General features: G+C 33.1%; 1 protein-coding gene across 1 annotated transcript; it reads right to left on the bottom strand.

Annotated features, from left to right (window-relative positions):
- Positions 1-4,457: 4,457 nt before the first annotated feature.
- LOC111915707 (developmentally-regulated G-protein 3) lies at positions 4,458-7,631 on the bottom strand. The gene is made up of 10 exons (XM_023911340.3): positions 7,436-7,631; positions 6,330-6,383; positions 6,078-6,251; positions 5,923-5,994; positions 5,781-5,840; positions 5,545-5,654; positions 5,122-5,421; positions 4,866-5,057; positions 4,723-4,774; positions 4,458-4,633 (listed from the first exon to the last, which is right to left on the bottom strand). Exons 1-10 carry the CDS (start codon positions 7,475-7,477, stop codon positions 4,583-4,585), a joined length of 1,107 nt encoding a protein of 368 aa, XP_023767108.1. The 5' UTR covers positions 7,478-7,631; the 3' UTR covers positions 4,458-4,582.
- Positions 7,632-15,177: the final 7,546 nt, after the last annotated feature.

Here is a 15,177-nt window from a genome sequence, read left to right as displayed (position 1 = left end):
TCTGCCTGCAAGTATTGTCTCATTTGCTCCAGCTCCACTTGGGTTTCCATGGCAAGGAGCTCGTACTCAGTCGGTGGAATATCTAGATCTGAATAGCGTAATCCACAATTGTGGGAGAAGCTTTGTTGAGACATTGTTTGCAAATCGGAGTTAAAGAGTGTTCGGTGGTGAAAGAAGAACAACCGAGAGAAATTGATTAGGGTAACAAAGTGGTGCATATTGATTTATTAGGGTATCGCTTTGCTTATATATTGGTCCTATCGACGACATGGAAATCCTTAGGGACCAATGATTGTACAGCGGGCCACAATCAGTTGCCATGTAATGAGTTAGTTGGCATCCACGTAACCATTTATTAATGATTTGGCAAGGACACCATTTATCACGGATGTAAGGACTTTTTAAAACAGTCAACTTTGAGTTTATTCCCTTAATGTGCAAAAAAAGTTGGATACCCTTTTAAAATAAACACGAAAAGTCTGATGGGCTAATATGGCATTTCCCCATTTCAATACCATCTTAATTGTCCTGCCTTTTAGAATAAACACGAAAAGTTTCATCTTCCTTTCATGCTCATTTTTGCTCAACCAACACTTGTATACATACATCATGTCATATCTAATGGTTATTCTATAAAACTTCTTTTACAGTTTCAATAAGACCTTTTTATCATACAAAACTCATGATGTCTCCTTGCACTTTAACCAACTTGCCTTAATGGGATGGGTGGCATTTAACTTAAGAACCCTTATGGATCATAGACCCCAAATACTTAAAGCTCTCCTCCAAGAGAAGAGATTGATCCCCTGTAAGTATCTCTACCCCTTCATGATTTTTCTCTATGTTGAAATTTCATCAAAGATGCTCCATTTTAATGGTATTTATCTATAGGAATTTCTATTATAACACATGTTGGAAATAGGTGTCCAATGTCATAACTAAATTCATAAAACTTTGAGAATAATCACAAAGTACTTTTGGGTTGTCCTCAACAGCTAAAATAGCTAGAAAAGAATTTAAGAGAATGATATAAATAGTTTATTAATTTATCATACCTTGATAAATTAAGTATAAACTTGTTAGAATTAATTAGTATTAATCAGGAAAAAATTAAAGGTGCAGAGACTGAGTGTTAATTGTTTAAAAGTTGAGCAAGAGGAACATTATGGAATACCCAAAGAGGGTGGATGGTTTGGGAGGCCTAGAAGGCTTCTAGAATTGTTTTTGGTAGCTGGCAAAGAAAAGGGTTTGAATTAGGATTAAACCGGTTTATTTAATTGATTCATATCAGCTTTATGTACGAGTTACCTCAGCTATAAATAGATCTTTTGGCCTTTATTAATTTCGTTCCTAATCTTCCCTACACTTAGAGACTAGGCAGTTATAGCGGTCCAAAATCAAATATCGGTCAAGGGCTGAAATTTGAGATATAGGTGATAGATATCGGTATTTTTATATGCATAATTAATACACATACACACACAGACACACACACACACACACACACACATATATATATATATATATATATATATATATATATATATATCAAATCTCAAAACTGAAAAGTGTCAATGTTTGAAACATAATCTTGCGTAAGCCATAAAATCTTCCTCCAAGCCCAAATCAACCAAGTCATCAAGATCTTCAATATCATCTTTAATATCTACATCATCATCTGTTAAGAATTAAGTACTTAACACACAACATGATCAAACATGTAGAAACTAGCAAGTTAAAACTTAAGTATTTAACAATTAACACAATAATAGGATTTGTTAAGACTTAAAATCATGAGTCTACGACTCAAACTAACAATTAAATTTAGCATAACAATAGCTTCAGTTAAGTTAAGACCATAAGACTTAAGACAATGACTTAACACTAACAGAAGTTAGTAAAATTACTTAACTGATATCCAACCTAGAAATATCGGTAAGTATCACCGAATTTTGTGGTTCCGATATTTTGGACCAATATTTGACACCGCTATTTTGAAAGGTACTGATAACCGATATCCCACCTGGAAATCTTCGATATTAACTGTTAGCTTAGCGAATCCGATTTTCTTAAGTGTTCTCATCTCTCTCAATTTTTTAGGGTTTTAGACTTTTTGGTGTGAGCCATTAGATGCATTTCTACTTTGGGTGCTAGATCTTCCAAGAGCAACTAAGAGTTCAAGATCTTCAAAGGAATCACGTGTATACAGAATTATGCTTGAAATGTTAGTATATATATCCCTCCTGATAACATAAATTCATACTTTCGAAAATAAGTTGCTATAAATTCATACCTTCAACATCAGCCTCCATGCGTCTAAACGTGCATTCAACCCAATCCTTAACTTAGCCACCAACACAATGTCATTGGCAAAATGCATACACCAAAGCACTCCCCCCTTGATCTCATATGATATCTCTTTTTAAGATCAAGCCGAAGATATATGGGCTAAGAGTCGAACCCTAGTATACCTAATTTAACGTAGAACTCGTGTCTTCGATTGGAGTTCAAGCATGTGTCTTAGATTGGCAATATATATCATGTATAGTTGTAGCATATCTCTTATGTATAGTTGTAGCATATCTCTTGGGGGTCTCTCTAACTTCCAAAGTCCTCCAAATAACATCTCGCAGTAAACTATTATTGAGTTAAAACTAAATAAGTCCGTAGTACAAAAATACAAATAATGAAATCGAAAACGAAAATTTATAAACCATTTTTCTATGATTTGGTTGAGGTTTAGAATCCGTTTGGTCCTAAAGAGAACCCTGGAATGAACATAAAATCAGGATTTTTCTCGATTTAATATTTGTATATAAAATTATGTCTTATCGCATATGGAAAATGTATATTATAAAAAAAATGTTTAGTACCGAACGAAAGCAACTAGTTCCGGAAATACTCTTTAACTGAAAACAATTTTTTTTTAAATGTTGATGACCAAGCACCGACAAGTATATACTTTAGGTTATATTTGGTGCACCACAGCTAACTGATAAGTTAGCTTATTTTTTGAGTTTTTTTATGTTGTCATGTTTGGTAAGATAAAAAGTAGTTTATTAGCTAGCTTTTTGAAAAACTACTTAGACTAGCTTTTTAGGAGCTTTTTTAAAATTTTCCAAATACACCCCTTAATTAATTATAGAAACACATATTTTTACATGTCTTTTTATGTAATTTTATATATTTTACCTAGCTTTTCAGCTAGTTTCACCAAACGTTAATTTTTATCAACTAGCTTTTTATTTAACAACTAATTTTTCAGCTAACAGTCAGCTTTTCAGTTAAATTTTTTTGATTTTGCCAACAGAGTTTTTCACACCCTTATATCGTATTCATATGACTTTACTGCTTTTGTATTTTAATGAAGAGAAATTAGGTACCATACATTACATGCTATTAGTTATTGGCCCGTCATATCATATATTTCACTGGAAACCTCAATTCTATATTTCATAGATATCATTTTTTTAGGTGATTTATACAATATGGAACTTCTTTTCTGTCTGATAATTATTTAATTTAATGTTTTACATTAATATAATTAAAAAAAAAAAAATCAGTTGTTTATAGTTACAACATAAATTCTTATAATATGAATCATTTTATTAAAACAGAATTCATATCAAGCTTAGGATACAAATAAAGAAGCCTTATTATATGGCTTAGTTGTAATAAATATTTTCGCTAAGCAATAATTAAAACAGAATAAACAGAATCAACTGCATATACATTTTTTTCCAATTTGTTACTATTTTTTTTTTCTTAAGTTATATATCTTTACACCTCTGACCTCTCAGTTCGTGATCTCATCTAGGTGTTGTAAATCAAAATATTCAAAAACAAAACATAAAATCGTTTTTTTGAAAGTATGAATGTGCATGTCTACACTTTTTGAATATGTATATGCACGTTCAAATATACACATACGCACAAAAAGGATTTTGCGTCCTAGCTCCGACATGACATACCTGTTGTGTGTTCGTTTGATTTATTGACGACGAAAAACTTTAAACAAAATATAATATAAAAATAAGGAACACGCTCTAAAGCTTAATTTTTTAATGGTCGATAATTCGATTCTTTTTATATATTGCATGTTTCTTCTACAGCAAGTTTTAGCTTTCTAGTTTTGACGAGTTATAGATCGACATTGCAATATGACATACATAGCCTCCCTATGACTTTCATCAACTTGAATCACGATATATCTATTAGTGGATAAGAGACAACCCATACATCCATACAATTCTCTTATAAAAACCAACATAATAACAACAAAAATCGACAACACCACAGCTACAATAATTAATAATACCCGACGACAAAACATTCTGACTCAACCATCATCACCAGAAGGCTTAACAAACTTTGTGTTAATATGAGTGCGACTTAATTTATATATCAAATAACGATAAAAATAATCAACATGGACCAAAATAAATAAGAACGGATAATACAAAATCTCAATACTCAAATCATTTATCTATTTCATATTGCACCACAAGGCACAAACGATACAAAGTACACAAATAGTTATCGAAAACAAAATTTAGTTTTTTTTTTTTTTAATAATTTAAGCTCACACTTTCTTAATAATCTGCACAACATCTTCATCTTCAAGCTCATGTTCCTGCCATGTAACAAGATCCATTATGTAACATGACTCATTTTGGTATTGTAGTTAGGTAAAGAATAAGAATATAAGATAAACAAACTTACCTTGCCAACCCTTTGTGGCTTGTGTTTTGCACTAGAACCCCACACCAGTGCACTATTAATTAAAGGAAATTAATTAATGAATGAATCACAAAAAGTGGAGAAAATTTATAGTCTTACAAAAAGTATTAGCTGAGGTGACTTACTACTTAAACTGCTTAAGCATGTCCTTGTGAATCCTGAAGCAAAAATCCTCAACAGTTTTTCTTTTAGAAGAAAGAATTACAGGGTCTTCATAATCCGGATTCATTCCTTTGGGTTTTGTATAAATACGGGTCAAACTCAGATACTCCCATATCATCTCAAGCAAACCATCAAGATTCCATTCCAAATGAGCACTACAAAATAAAAACCATGGTTCAATAAAATAAATAAATAAATAAATAAAAGTATGTATGTTACCTGACAGGACAGTAGTGAGGAAGTTTATCCAAAATCTGAAGCTCTTCAAGTGTGATCTGATCTATTTTGTTGACAACATAGATGCAAGGAGTGTATATTCTACTACCTTCAATCACATCGATGAGGTCATCAGCTGTTGCATCAAACCTAAGGGTGACATCAGCATTATGTATTTTGTATTCACTACATATTGCCTTTACTGTTTCAAGGTCTAAATGTGTGTTTGCAACTGTTGATGTGAAATTAATGCCACCCTTTTCTTTTTTCCTGAATGTTAGATTTGGGGGCTCCTTATTTAACCTGTAATATACATAATAACAAACAGTAAATACGGTTAAATTAGAATATATATATATATATATATATAATGAGAGAAACATTTGTGTTTTTTCTTTTTTTTTTTTTTCAACAATTATGGTTTACCTAATCCCAAATCCTTCAAGCTCTTTTTCAATGAGACGTTTGTGGGTTATTGGCTTAATTGCATCCAGCACAATCAGAATACAGTTGCATGTCCTTGCAGTGCTGATAACCTACACAACAAGAATGTATTTTATTTAAGTTAACAAACTTAACAAATCAATCACAAAAAATAAAGAAACTTTTTTAATTATTCAGTATGAAATAATAATCTTAAAGAGCAACTATTGAAAAATTACCTGCCTTCCTCTACCCTTTCCATCCTTAGCACCTTCAATAATACCAGGAAGATCCAACAACTGCCAACAAATAAATACTATAAAACAATATAAACCTTTCAAAAAAAAAAAAAAAAAAAGATTGGAGGATTTACAATTATACCTGAATTTTAGCTCCTCGATATGTAATAACACCTGGAATGCATGTGAGAGTGGTAAACTCATATGAAGCAACCTGTGAACAAACATAATACAATGTCCCTTAAACTTTAGACAATTTAATTGTGAATTTGTGATGATTAAAGAGGTATTATGTACCTCTGAAAAAGTCCCAGTTAACTTATTTAATAGGGTTGATTTTCCAACAGAGGGAAAACCCACAAGACCAACCCTTGCATCTCCACTTTTTGTAACATCAAAACCTTCACCAGCTCCACCACCTCCCTTTGTTGTAGGTGTTAAAAGCTCCCTTCTCAGTTTTGCAAGCTTAGCCTAACATCACAAAATCAATTTTAACTGTTTTAGCTTCTGCTAAAGCAATTAACAATTGAGCAACCTACTCATATTTACCTTCAACAAGCCCAAATGATGTGCAGTTGCTTTATTCTTTTGGGTCTTTGCCATCTAAAAGGAGAAAAAAGAATGCACTCAGTTAGTTACATTTAACATTTTAATTACCATAAGTACCAAAACTGTTGAAAAGGTAATACAATTCACATGCTGGATGACAAATGTAGAGATGGGATAAGACATAGGATAAAAGGAGAAAGGATAAGAAAAATGCTAACTTGGGGAATAAGGATTAAAACTACATTTTATTAGGTATATAACATGCAAATAGCTGAAATTTTATCAATGTATGAGGGATAAATCTGCACATTCTGCTTGCAGCTAACAGCTTCATATCCATAAAGATTTTGTATAGCTATCACAGGTGCACACTTAACAAGCAAAGCAGAGCAATACATTTATGCTTTTGAGAGCCTTGAATTCAGCATACAATACATTCACCAAATATCTCCCCAACATGTCCAAAACATGTCAAATGTGCAGCTGAAATTAGCTCATGTTACATCAACACTCAAAGTGTAGCCATTTCTTTAAAAACAGGGACATATTTTCTTCTTTTTTGATCCTCTAAATAATATGATGATGGAGTAAATAAACGCTTTCTCCATTGAAAAAAACACCATTAGGTTCTTGAGATTAAACCTTTAGTTCTCATGTGCAAATACTCTAAACAGATTTAAAAAAATATGTACACAAGCAGCTCCCCTGCACTAAACTGGCCATCAAAATTGTGTTTCCATTGCCGCAGATAGGAAATTTGTTCTAAAGTGCCTCGTCTAAATTTTTTTTCCTCCAAGGCAACTTTTTTTGAAGTAAAACGTAAACTGTGTCACGTCGTAACTCGTATTGTAGCTTCCTACTGAATCTAAGGAATCAAGATTAACCAGAGCAGTGATTTTGAAATAACTGTAAATAGATCACATCGATTTATAATACCCGAGTGAACTAAAACAAAATCGTGTAAGTAAACTCGATTACTTAAATTAATTATGATCTTGCGAAGACATAGCGATGTTTCTAGGGTTCGTGAACTATTGCCTATCCGGTATACGAGGTATGAATATAGATGGAAATACGAAAGTACGTAGATGGAACAGGGGTAATACCTCATCTTCGATATCTTTGATTTTCTGCATGACGGTCGCCATTGCTGAAGTAAAGAAAGTACTGGCTTTGATGTTGTTTTCGAATGTATGAGCTTAACTGGTATCGATAGACGATGAAAAGAGGGTTCTAGAGAAAATGGAGTCGCAGGTCAGCTGCCCCTAAAAAACCCTATTTTTTTCCTCTCTCGTTTTATTTTAATTCAAAACAACTTCATATTTAAGCATTTTACCCTCAACACGTTAGAGAGGTGTCGATTGATTTAAAATTTCTAAGTAGAAATAAGTTGTTATGTATTGAAAGGTGATTTATGTTTTTGTAGTTGAAATGGAAACAAATTCGAATTTATGTCAATATGCATATAAATAAGTTTAAAAAAATAATCTCTAAATATTATTAAACAAGAACCCTTAATTCATCGATGAAGCAATCAGGACCCTTGATTGAATTTCAATCTTATGTTTTACACCATTATATTAGATTGCTGACATCATCTTTTTCAAATAAAATTCAAACACAATTACATTTAATTATAAAATCTTTAAATTTAATAATTACATTATCAATTACAACCTATAAAAACCAATATAATCCTATTAAATTAGCAAAATATTTAAAAGTCAAAAATAAAGTCAATATTATTTATAATTTATCTCTCGCTATATCACATATAAAATATATTAATTTGAGATAATGGTTTTGAATTTAAAACTCATTAATTAAGCAAAACAATTAATTTGAAATTTTGATTCAATATAAATGATATCATTTTTTTCCAAATGAATAACCGAAAATCTCCAAGATAATATTTTAGGATCCCATTTTTTTTTTAAAGATAATGATTTCCTTATTGAAAAACAACATATATATATATATATATATATATATATATATATATATATATATATATATATATACACACGCTTACATTAAAGTTGTTATTCTTACGATTTTGGATTGAGTCGTATGATTTACAATGTTCTTCTTCAACGGTCTTATTCTATAATTCTTTTTTCTAGGTTCTTTCTTTACCTTGTTCTCTTTCTTCTTCTACAATTTATTGTATTTACTTTGTTCTTATTACTTGTTATTACTGTATTCCTGTTGAGAGGTCATGAAAAAATTAATCAATCTACTTTAAGTATATTAGTTTCATTCATTTAGTTATAGAAACAAAATTATATCCTTTATATTAATTTTTTTAATATGTTGACCTATGTTTGTCAAGAGAAAGTCATAAAAGTTGTTTTAACGTATGATGGCAAAACTCGTGGAATGGACTAAAAGCAAGATGAAGAAGTTTTTTATTATTGCACTTCAACTTGCATGAACAAATACATATATATTGTTCTAAGTTTTTCAAAAATTCTTTTATACATATTATTATACTCTTTAGTTAAATTTTCTAATTTTATATTACTGTATTTGTTTATATCAATGGCTTTAGTTTCAAAATCAACATTCAAGTAGAAGACTTTACCAGTATGGTGTCACTTACGTTATTTGATCGTGACACGAAGAAACTTCTAGAAAAAACCGCACAATAGTTGCTTCAAAAGTTTAATGAGGTATTCGATATTAACTTCATTTATATAAAACTAATTTTTTACCTTTTGTCTATTTATTTTTATAACCAGTTTTTTTTTAATTTTTAGTAGGGTAATATAAAAATTTATCCATCTACTTTGAATGTACTTTTCGATAAAAAATTGGTATTCAAATTCAAATTTCACATTATAATTTGAAGAACAAAGTTGATGGTTATGCAATCTCAAACTTCACTGTTGATAATACAATCATTGTTGAATTGGAAAAAAAAAATAACATTGAACAGCAAACATTCTTTTACGAAGAATACTACAAACATCTCTAAAAATTATTAAAAAAAAACTTTTAATTCACCAATGAAGCAATCAGGACCTTTGATTGCATTTCAATCCTATGTTTTCCACCGTTAGATTAGATTGATGACATCATCTTTTTCAAATAAAATTCAAACACAATTACATTTTATTATAGAATCTCTAAATTCAATAATTACATTATCAATTACAGCATACCATTCTATTTATATATGAGATATTAGTTTTTCTAATTAATATTGTTTCTAATTTAACTCCTTTGTTTATAGCTTCTGGCATCAAAATTCAAACCCATTTAGTTTTTATTTAATTCTTTTTTTTTTTAAACTCATTAAATAAGCATATCAACAATTTGATCATTAACCTATAAAATCTAATCTAATCCTATTAAATTCGCAAAATATTTAAGACTCAAAAATAAAGTCAATATTATTTATAATTTATCTCTTGATATATCCTACGTAAAATAAATCAATTTGAGATAATGGTTTTGAATTTAAAACTCATAAATTAAGCAAGTCAATTAATTTGAAATTTTGATTCAATATAAATGATATCATTTTTTCCATATGAATAACCGAAAATCTCCAAGATAATATTTTAGGATCTCATTTTTTTGGAAGATAATGATTTCTTTATTGAAAAACAACTTATATATACGATTACATTGAAATTGTTCTTTTTACGATTTTGGATTGAGTCGTATGATTTATAGTGTTCTTCTTCTAGGGGTGCAAACGAGCCAAGCTACTCGTGAACTACTCGAGATCGAATCGTTAAAAGCTCGACTCGAGATCGATTTTAAACGAGCCCGAGCCGAGCTCGAGCTTAATATTAGGCTTGTTTATTAAATGAGCTCGGGCTCGAGCCTCTGTTACTTGGCTCGATTAGGCTCGCGAGCCTAAACGAGCCTACATATATATAATAAGAAAATTAATTTTATTTTTATATATTAAAATAAATAATAATTTAATAAATACCATTTTAAGAAATTAGAGTATACCGTATACGAGCCGAGCCCAAACCGAGCCCGAGCTCATACAATTCTTAATGAGCCGATCTCGAGCTTTGTACCATAAGGCTCGAACGAGCCGAGCTCGAGCTCGAGCCTATAAATAGTTAAACAAGCCGAGCCCGAGCCTGGTCAGGCTCGAGCTCGGCTCGGCTCGTTTGCAGCCCTATCTTCTTCAACGGTCTAATTCTATAATTCTTTTTTCTAAGTTCTTTCTTTACCCTGTTCTCCTTCTACTTCTACAATTTCTTGTATATTACTTTGTTCTTATTCTTGTTATCTTTCTTCTTCAACCTATTAATGTAATATATATTTAATTTATGTACCCGCGACGCGGGTCATAAACTAGTAATATAACAAACAAAAATTCTAAATTCAGAACAACTTCATATTTTATTTTAACAAGCATTTTACCCTCAACACGTTAGAGAGGTGTCGATTGATTTAAAATTTCTAAGTAGAAATAAGTTGTTATGTATTGAAAGGAGATTTATGTTTTTGTAGTTGAAATGGAAACAAATTCGAATTTATGTCAATATGCATATAAATAAGTTTAAAAAAATAATAATATAACAAACAAAAATTCTAAATTTATGTCGAAATATTGACTACATCGAATTTATAATAATATATATATAAAACTAAACATGTAAAAAAAATTTAGTGAACAAACTAAAGTTATGGATGCAATTTGTAGGTAGTAAAAGTCAAGGGTGTCAAAATAACATTTTAAAAAAATAGAGAGATGAAAAAACTCATTTTCCAAAGTTAAGGGCGCAAACAAAATGATATCTTACAAAGTAAAGGGGTTCAAGTTGTAGATGGTAAAAGTCCAAGGGGTCAAAGTGACATTTTAAAAAATAGAATTTGAGAAAAATTATTTTCCAAAGTACAAGAATGTAAATTATCGGTGGAAACATCAACTAATATTGTTTTTTGAAGGCGGTGGACGTTGAGGAAGAAACCGGCAAAAGCCGTTTTGTGTAGGTTCGATGGAGAGGTTATTGAAAGGTTAGAGAAGTCTTTTAGATACTGTTTGTTTTTTCAGAAAAATCACTTCTGACCACTTATTGTTGCGTCGTGTTGCATATGACCTTTCGCAACTGTTGTGCGTGTGCTGCGTCACGCAACATTGGACCATCTTCTTCAAACTACTTCTCACTTACTTTAAGTTATATTATTCAACTTAGGGGTTGTTTGATAGCCTCTTAATCTGTAAATTAAGAGGCAGACTCTTAAAAATTCAGATTTAGACCATTTTTTGCATATTATTTTTTGGCTCTTAATTTTGTTAATACCTCTTAAACTTTTAGATTTAGAGCCATGTCTGAACTTAAAAAAAGATGTGTTTTCCCTTCCTGCCCTAAAATTTCAGCGTTCTTTTTCATCACGGGAAATGAACTTAATTAACAAGGTAATTAACTTTTCAGTTTGTTCATATCTGGGTAACTATCTTTTTTTTTGTACACATCTAGGTAACGAACTTTTTGGAAGTGTTCACATATGATCACTATGACCGGCTGTAGCAGGTTATATCCGGTCATAACCAGTCATAATGGTCATATGTGAACATTTTCAAAAAGTTCATTACCTAGATGTGTACAAAAAAAGATAGTTACCCAGATGTGAACAAATTGAAAAGGTAACAGTAAAATACACGAATGATCTCTATAGTTTGGGTAATTTGTGCGTTAGGTCCATAACTTATTGAAACACCAAAGATTTACAAACAATTTTTCATTTAAAAATAATCGTTTAATTCTTAGAAACACTTGCTTAAAATCTCATTCATAATCGAATTACAAAACATGACTCCATTTTTACCTGTATAGAAAACCAGGATCCTCAAAACATGACTCTTTCTCTGGTGTGTACAATCAAGCCGGTGCCGTCCCGTGATCCTGAAAGAAACTTGAAACACATACATTAAACAAAACACTGTAAGCACGAAGCTTAGTGAGTTCCCCAAAATACCACACACAACACATATTAGCCACTCGAGGCTATAACTTTGTGGGTCCGTGGACCCTGCTCTGTGACCCTCTGGTTCTAACTCTGTGAACCTTCCGGTTCTAACTCTAGGAACCCTCCGGTCCCAACTCTGAAACATGCACAACATAAATCACATAGAAATAATGCAGTACAACACATAACATACATAGCATACAAATACTCTGTCACATAACTCTGGTTACCTACTCAAGGTAAAGTATAGTGAGAAGACTCACCTGGCAAGCAGAAAGCAGATATCCCCACACTTGAATCTCGAACTCGCCGCCGCCTAACACGTAAGGCATATACTCTCATGAATATAACTCTCGAGACGAGAATCAACCCTCTCATGGCACCCTCTTAAGGGTAAAAGACTATTTTACCCCTCTCTTGGCCCAAAGGTCACATCGCTGACCAAGCCCTAAAAGTCAACGGTCAACTCTTGGTTAAAGTCAAAGTCCTCAGTCAAAGTCAACCCTCCTGGTTGACCCTGCTCGCCGAGTCAACCCGTCGACTCGTCGAGTCCCCATGCTCGGAACTTCCCCAGTCCACGACTCAACTCGCTGAGTCACCCCGAGACTCGCCGAGTCCCACAACTCTGATTCCACTCGCACACAACTCACCGAGTCATCCCTTGACTCGCCGATTCTCGACTCAACCAGAAAATATTGGAACTCTTTGACAAGACTCGCCGAGTCCAACAACAGACTCGCCGAGTCTAAGGCTATCTTCAACCTACTCGCCGAGTTGTTCATACAACTCGCCGAGTTCCAGGCCATCTTCATCCAACTCGCCGAGTTGTTCTTCCAACTCGTCGAGTTCCAGCTTATCTTCAAGCAACTCGTCGAGTCCACCCATGTGACTCGCCGAGTACCACCGGTCTGAATCCATACAGAAGCATTCCAGGCCATGCAATTGATCCAAAACATAGATCTGGCCTCCTACGACTCATCCATCACGTAAAGTGGCAAACTTTACGTGAATCCAAAGAGATGTATGCATTTTCACTCTAGGGTTTGGGTTTGGGACAAAATAGCTCCATCAACCACTCACTAACATGGACTTTCATGCATTCCAACCCTTCTCCATTCCAGATCTGAGGTAGCAACCTCAGATCTAACCTCTAAACTCCAATACATCCAAATATATGATCTCTAACACCCCCAAAATGATGCATCTAAGAAATAGCAGCTCAAAAACGAGATATTACCTCAAAGGAACGCCCCAACTGCAATGAAACTCGAATCCAAGCAAAGCCCTTTGCTCCAAGCCTCTTGCCCTTCAAGATTTCCTCAACAATTGCTTCTCCAAGCTTCCAAATGCACTTGATCCACTCACACACACGATGGTTAGGGTTTCTGGACTTGAGGATGAGTAAGGAGGCTGGGGGAATGGATGTTATGTTCTTTATATAGGGCTCAACCCCGAGAATTAGGGTTTTCTCCACTCAGCGCCTACTCGCCGAGTCCATTACACTGACTCGTCGAGTCGGCCACTTAGCACGCGACCAAGTGGCGACTCGACTCGCCGAGTTCGCACATGGACTCGCCGAGTCGCTCTTTCCCAATTTACTCTTTTAGTCCTTCAACTCTACTCTTGATATTTCGGGATGTTACACTTATTTTTTTAACTTAGATGATCCCTACTATTTATTTTTGTTGTGCATTTGGTCCCTGTCCTGCCTCAAAAGACTGTTATGCCCTTTTTATTTTTTTTCTTATTTATGTATTTATTTTTTATATATTAAAAAAACTTAATAGACCCCATATATCTGCATCTCCTCACCCTAAATCTGAAACCGCATTTGAGAAATTTAAATTGGATCCCACAATAATCTTTTGAGGTAGCACAGGGACCAAATACATAACAAAAATAGATAGTAAGGATCGTCTAAGTTAAAAAATAAGTTATGGACCAAACGCACAAATTACCCAAACTACAGGGACCATTCGCGTATTTTACTGTTACCTTTTCGGTTTGTTCACATCTGGGTAACTATCTTTTTTTGTACACATCTAGGTAACGAACTTTTTAGAAGTGTTCACATATGACCATTATGACTGGTTATGACCGGATATAACCTGCTACAGCCGGTCATAATGGTCATATGTGAACACTTACAAAACGTTTGTTACCTAGATGTGTACAAAAAAAGATAGTTACCCAGATGTGAACAAACCGAAAAGTTAATTACCTTATTAAGTCCATTTCCCTTTTCATCACTCCATACTTCACGAGACCAACGTCCGTTTCTCCCACTCAACCCCTTTCTGAGCTGCTTCCCTTCACCATCAACTTCACCGCCGACAACCCTTCCAGCGACGCCGCCTTTCGATCGTCGTCGGTACTGCCGACTCCCTTCGTCGAAGTAGCCATTTTTTTTCCGATTCCAGGTATGATTTTATTCCTTTGCCCTAAAACTCGATAATAAGAGCTATAGTTAATCAGATCTCTGTTTTGGGTGAGGATCTAAGACGAAGTGGTTGATCTCATGGGAGTTAATCAGTGAGTTGTTGTGAAATCTATGAAATTTGTTCAAGTTTTATACATTGGGTGCGATGACTTGTGGCTTTCCTGGAAATCCATGAAATTCGACATGCTACTGTGAGGCTTCCTACTCAATACATATTCATTATGTATTATACAATAATCAAATAATTTATTATGCATTTAGTGTGTATGCTCTGGTGTTTATATGTCGTTCATTTGTGATGTGTTGCTGGAAGCTAAGTGGGCTTTATGGAGGGAAGAACAACAGATGTCTAGACCTAAAGCAATGTTGGGAGGAGCTCCAAGGGGACAGGAAATTTTGTCAATACTTTGAACATTATGGTAATATAATTGATGTTGTAATCATGTTTGATCAAACCACCAACAA

Source organism: Lactuca sativa, chromosome 1, assembly GCF_002870075.4.
Source record: "Lactuca sativa cultivar Salinas chromosome 1, Lsat_Salinas_v11, whole genome shotgun sequence".
NCBI lineage: Eukaryota > Viridiplantae > Streptophyta > Magnoliopsida > Asterales > Asteraceae > Lactuca > Lactuca sativa.
The sequence above is the reverse complement of the archived record's forward strand: the minus strand, read 5'-3'. Positions and strand labels throughout refer to the sequence as shown.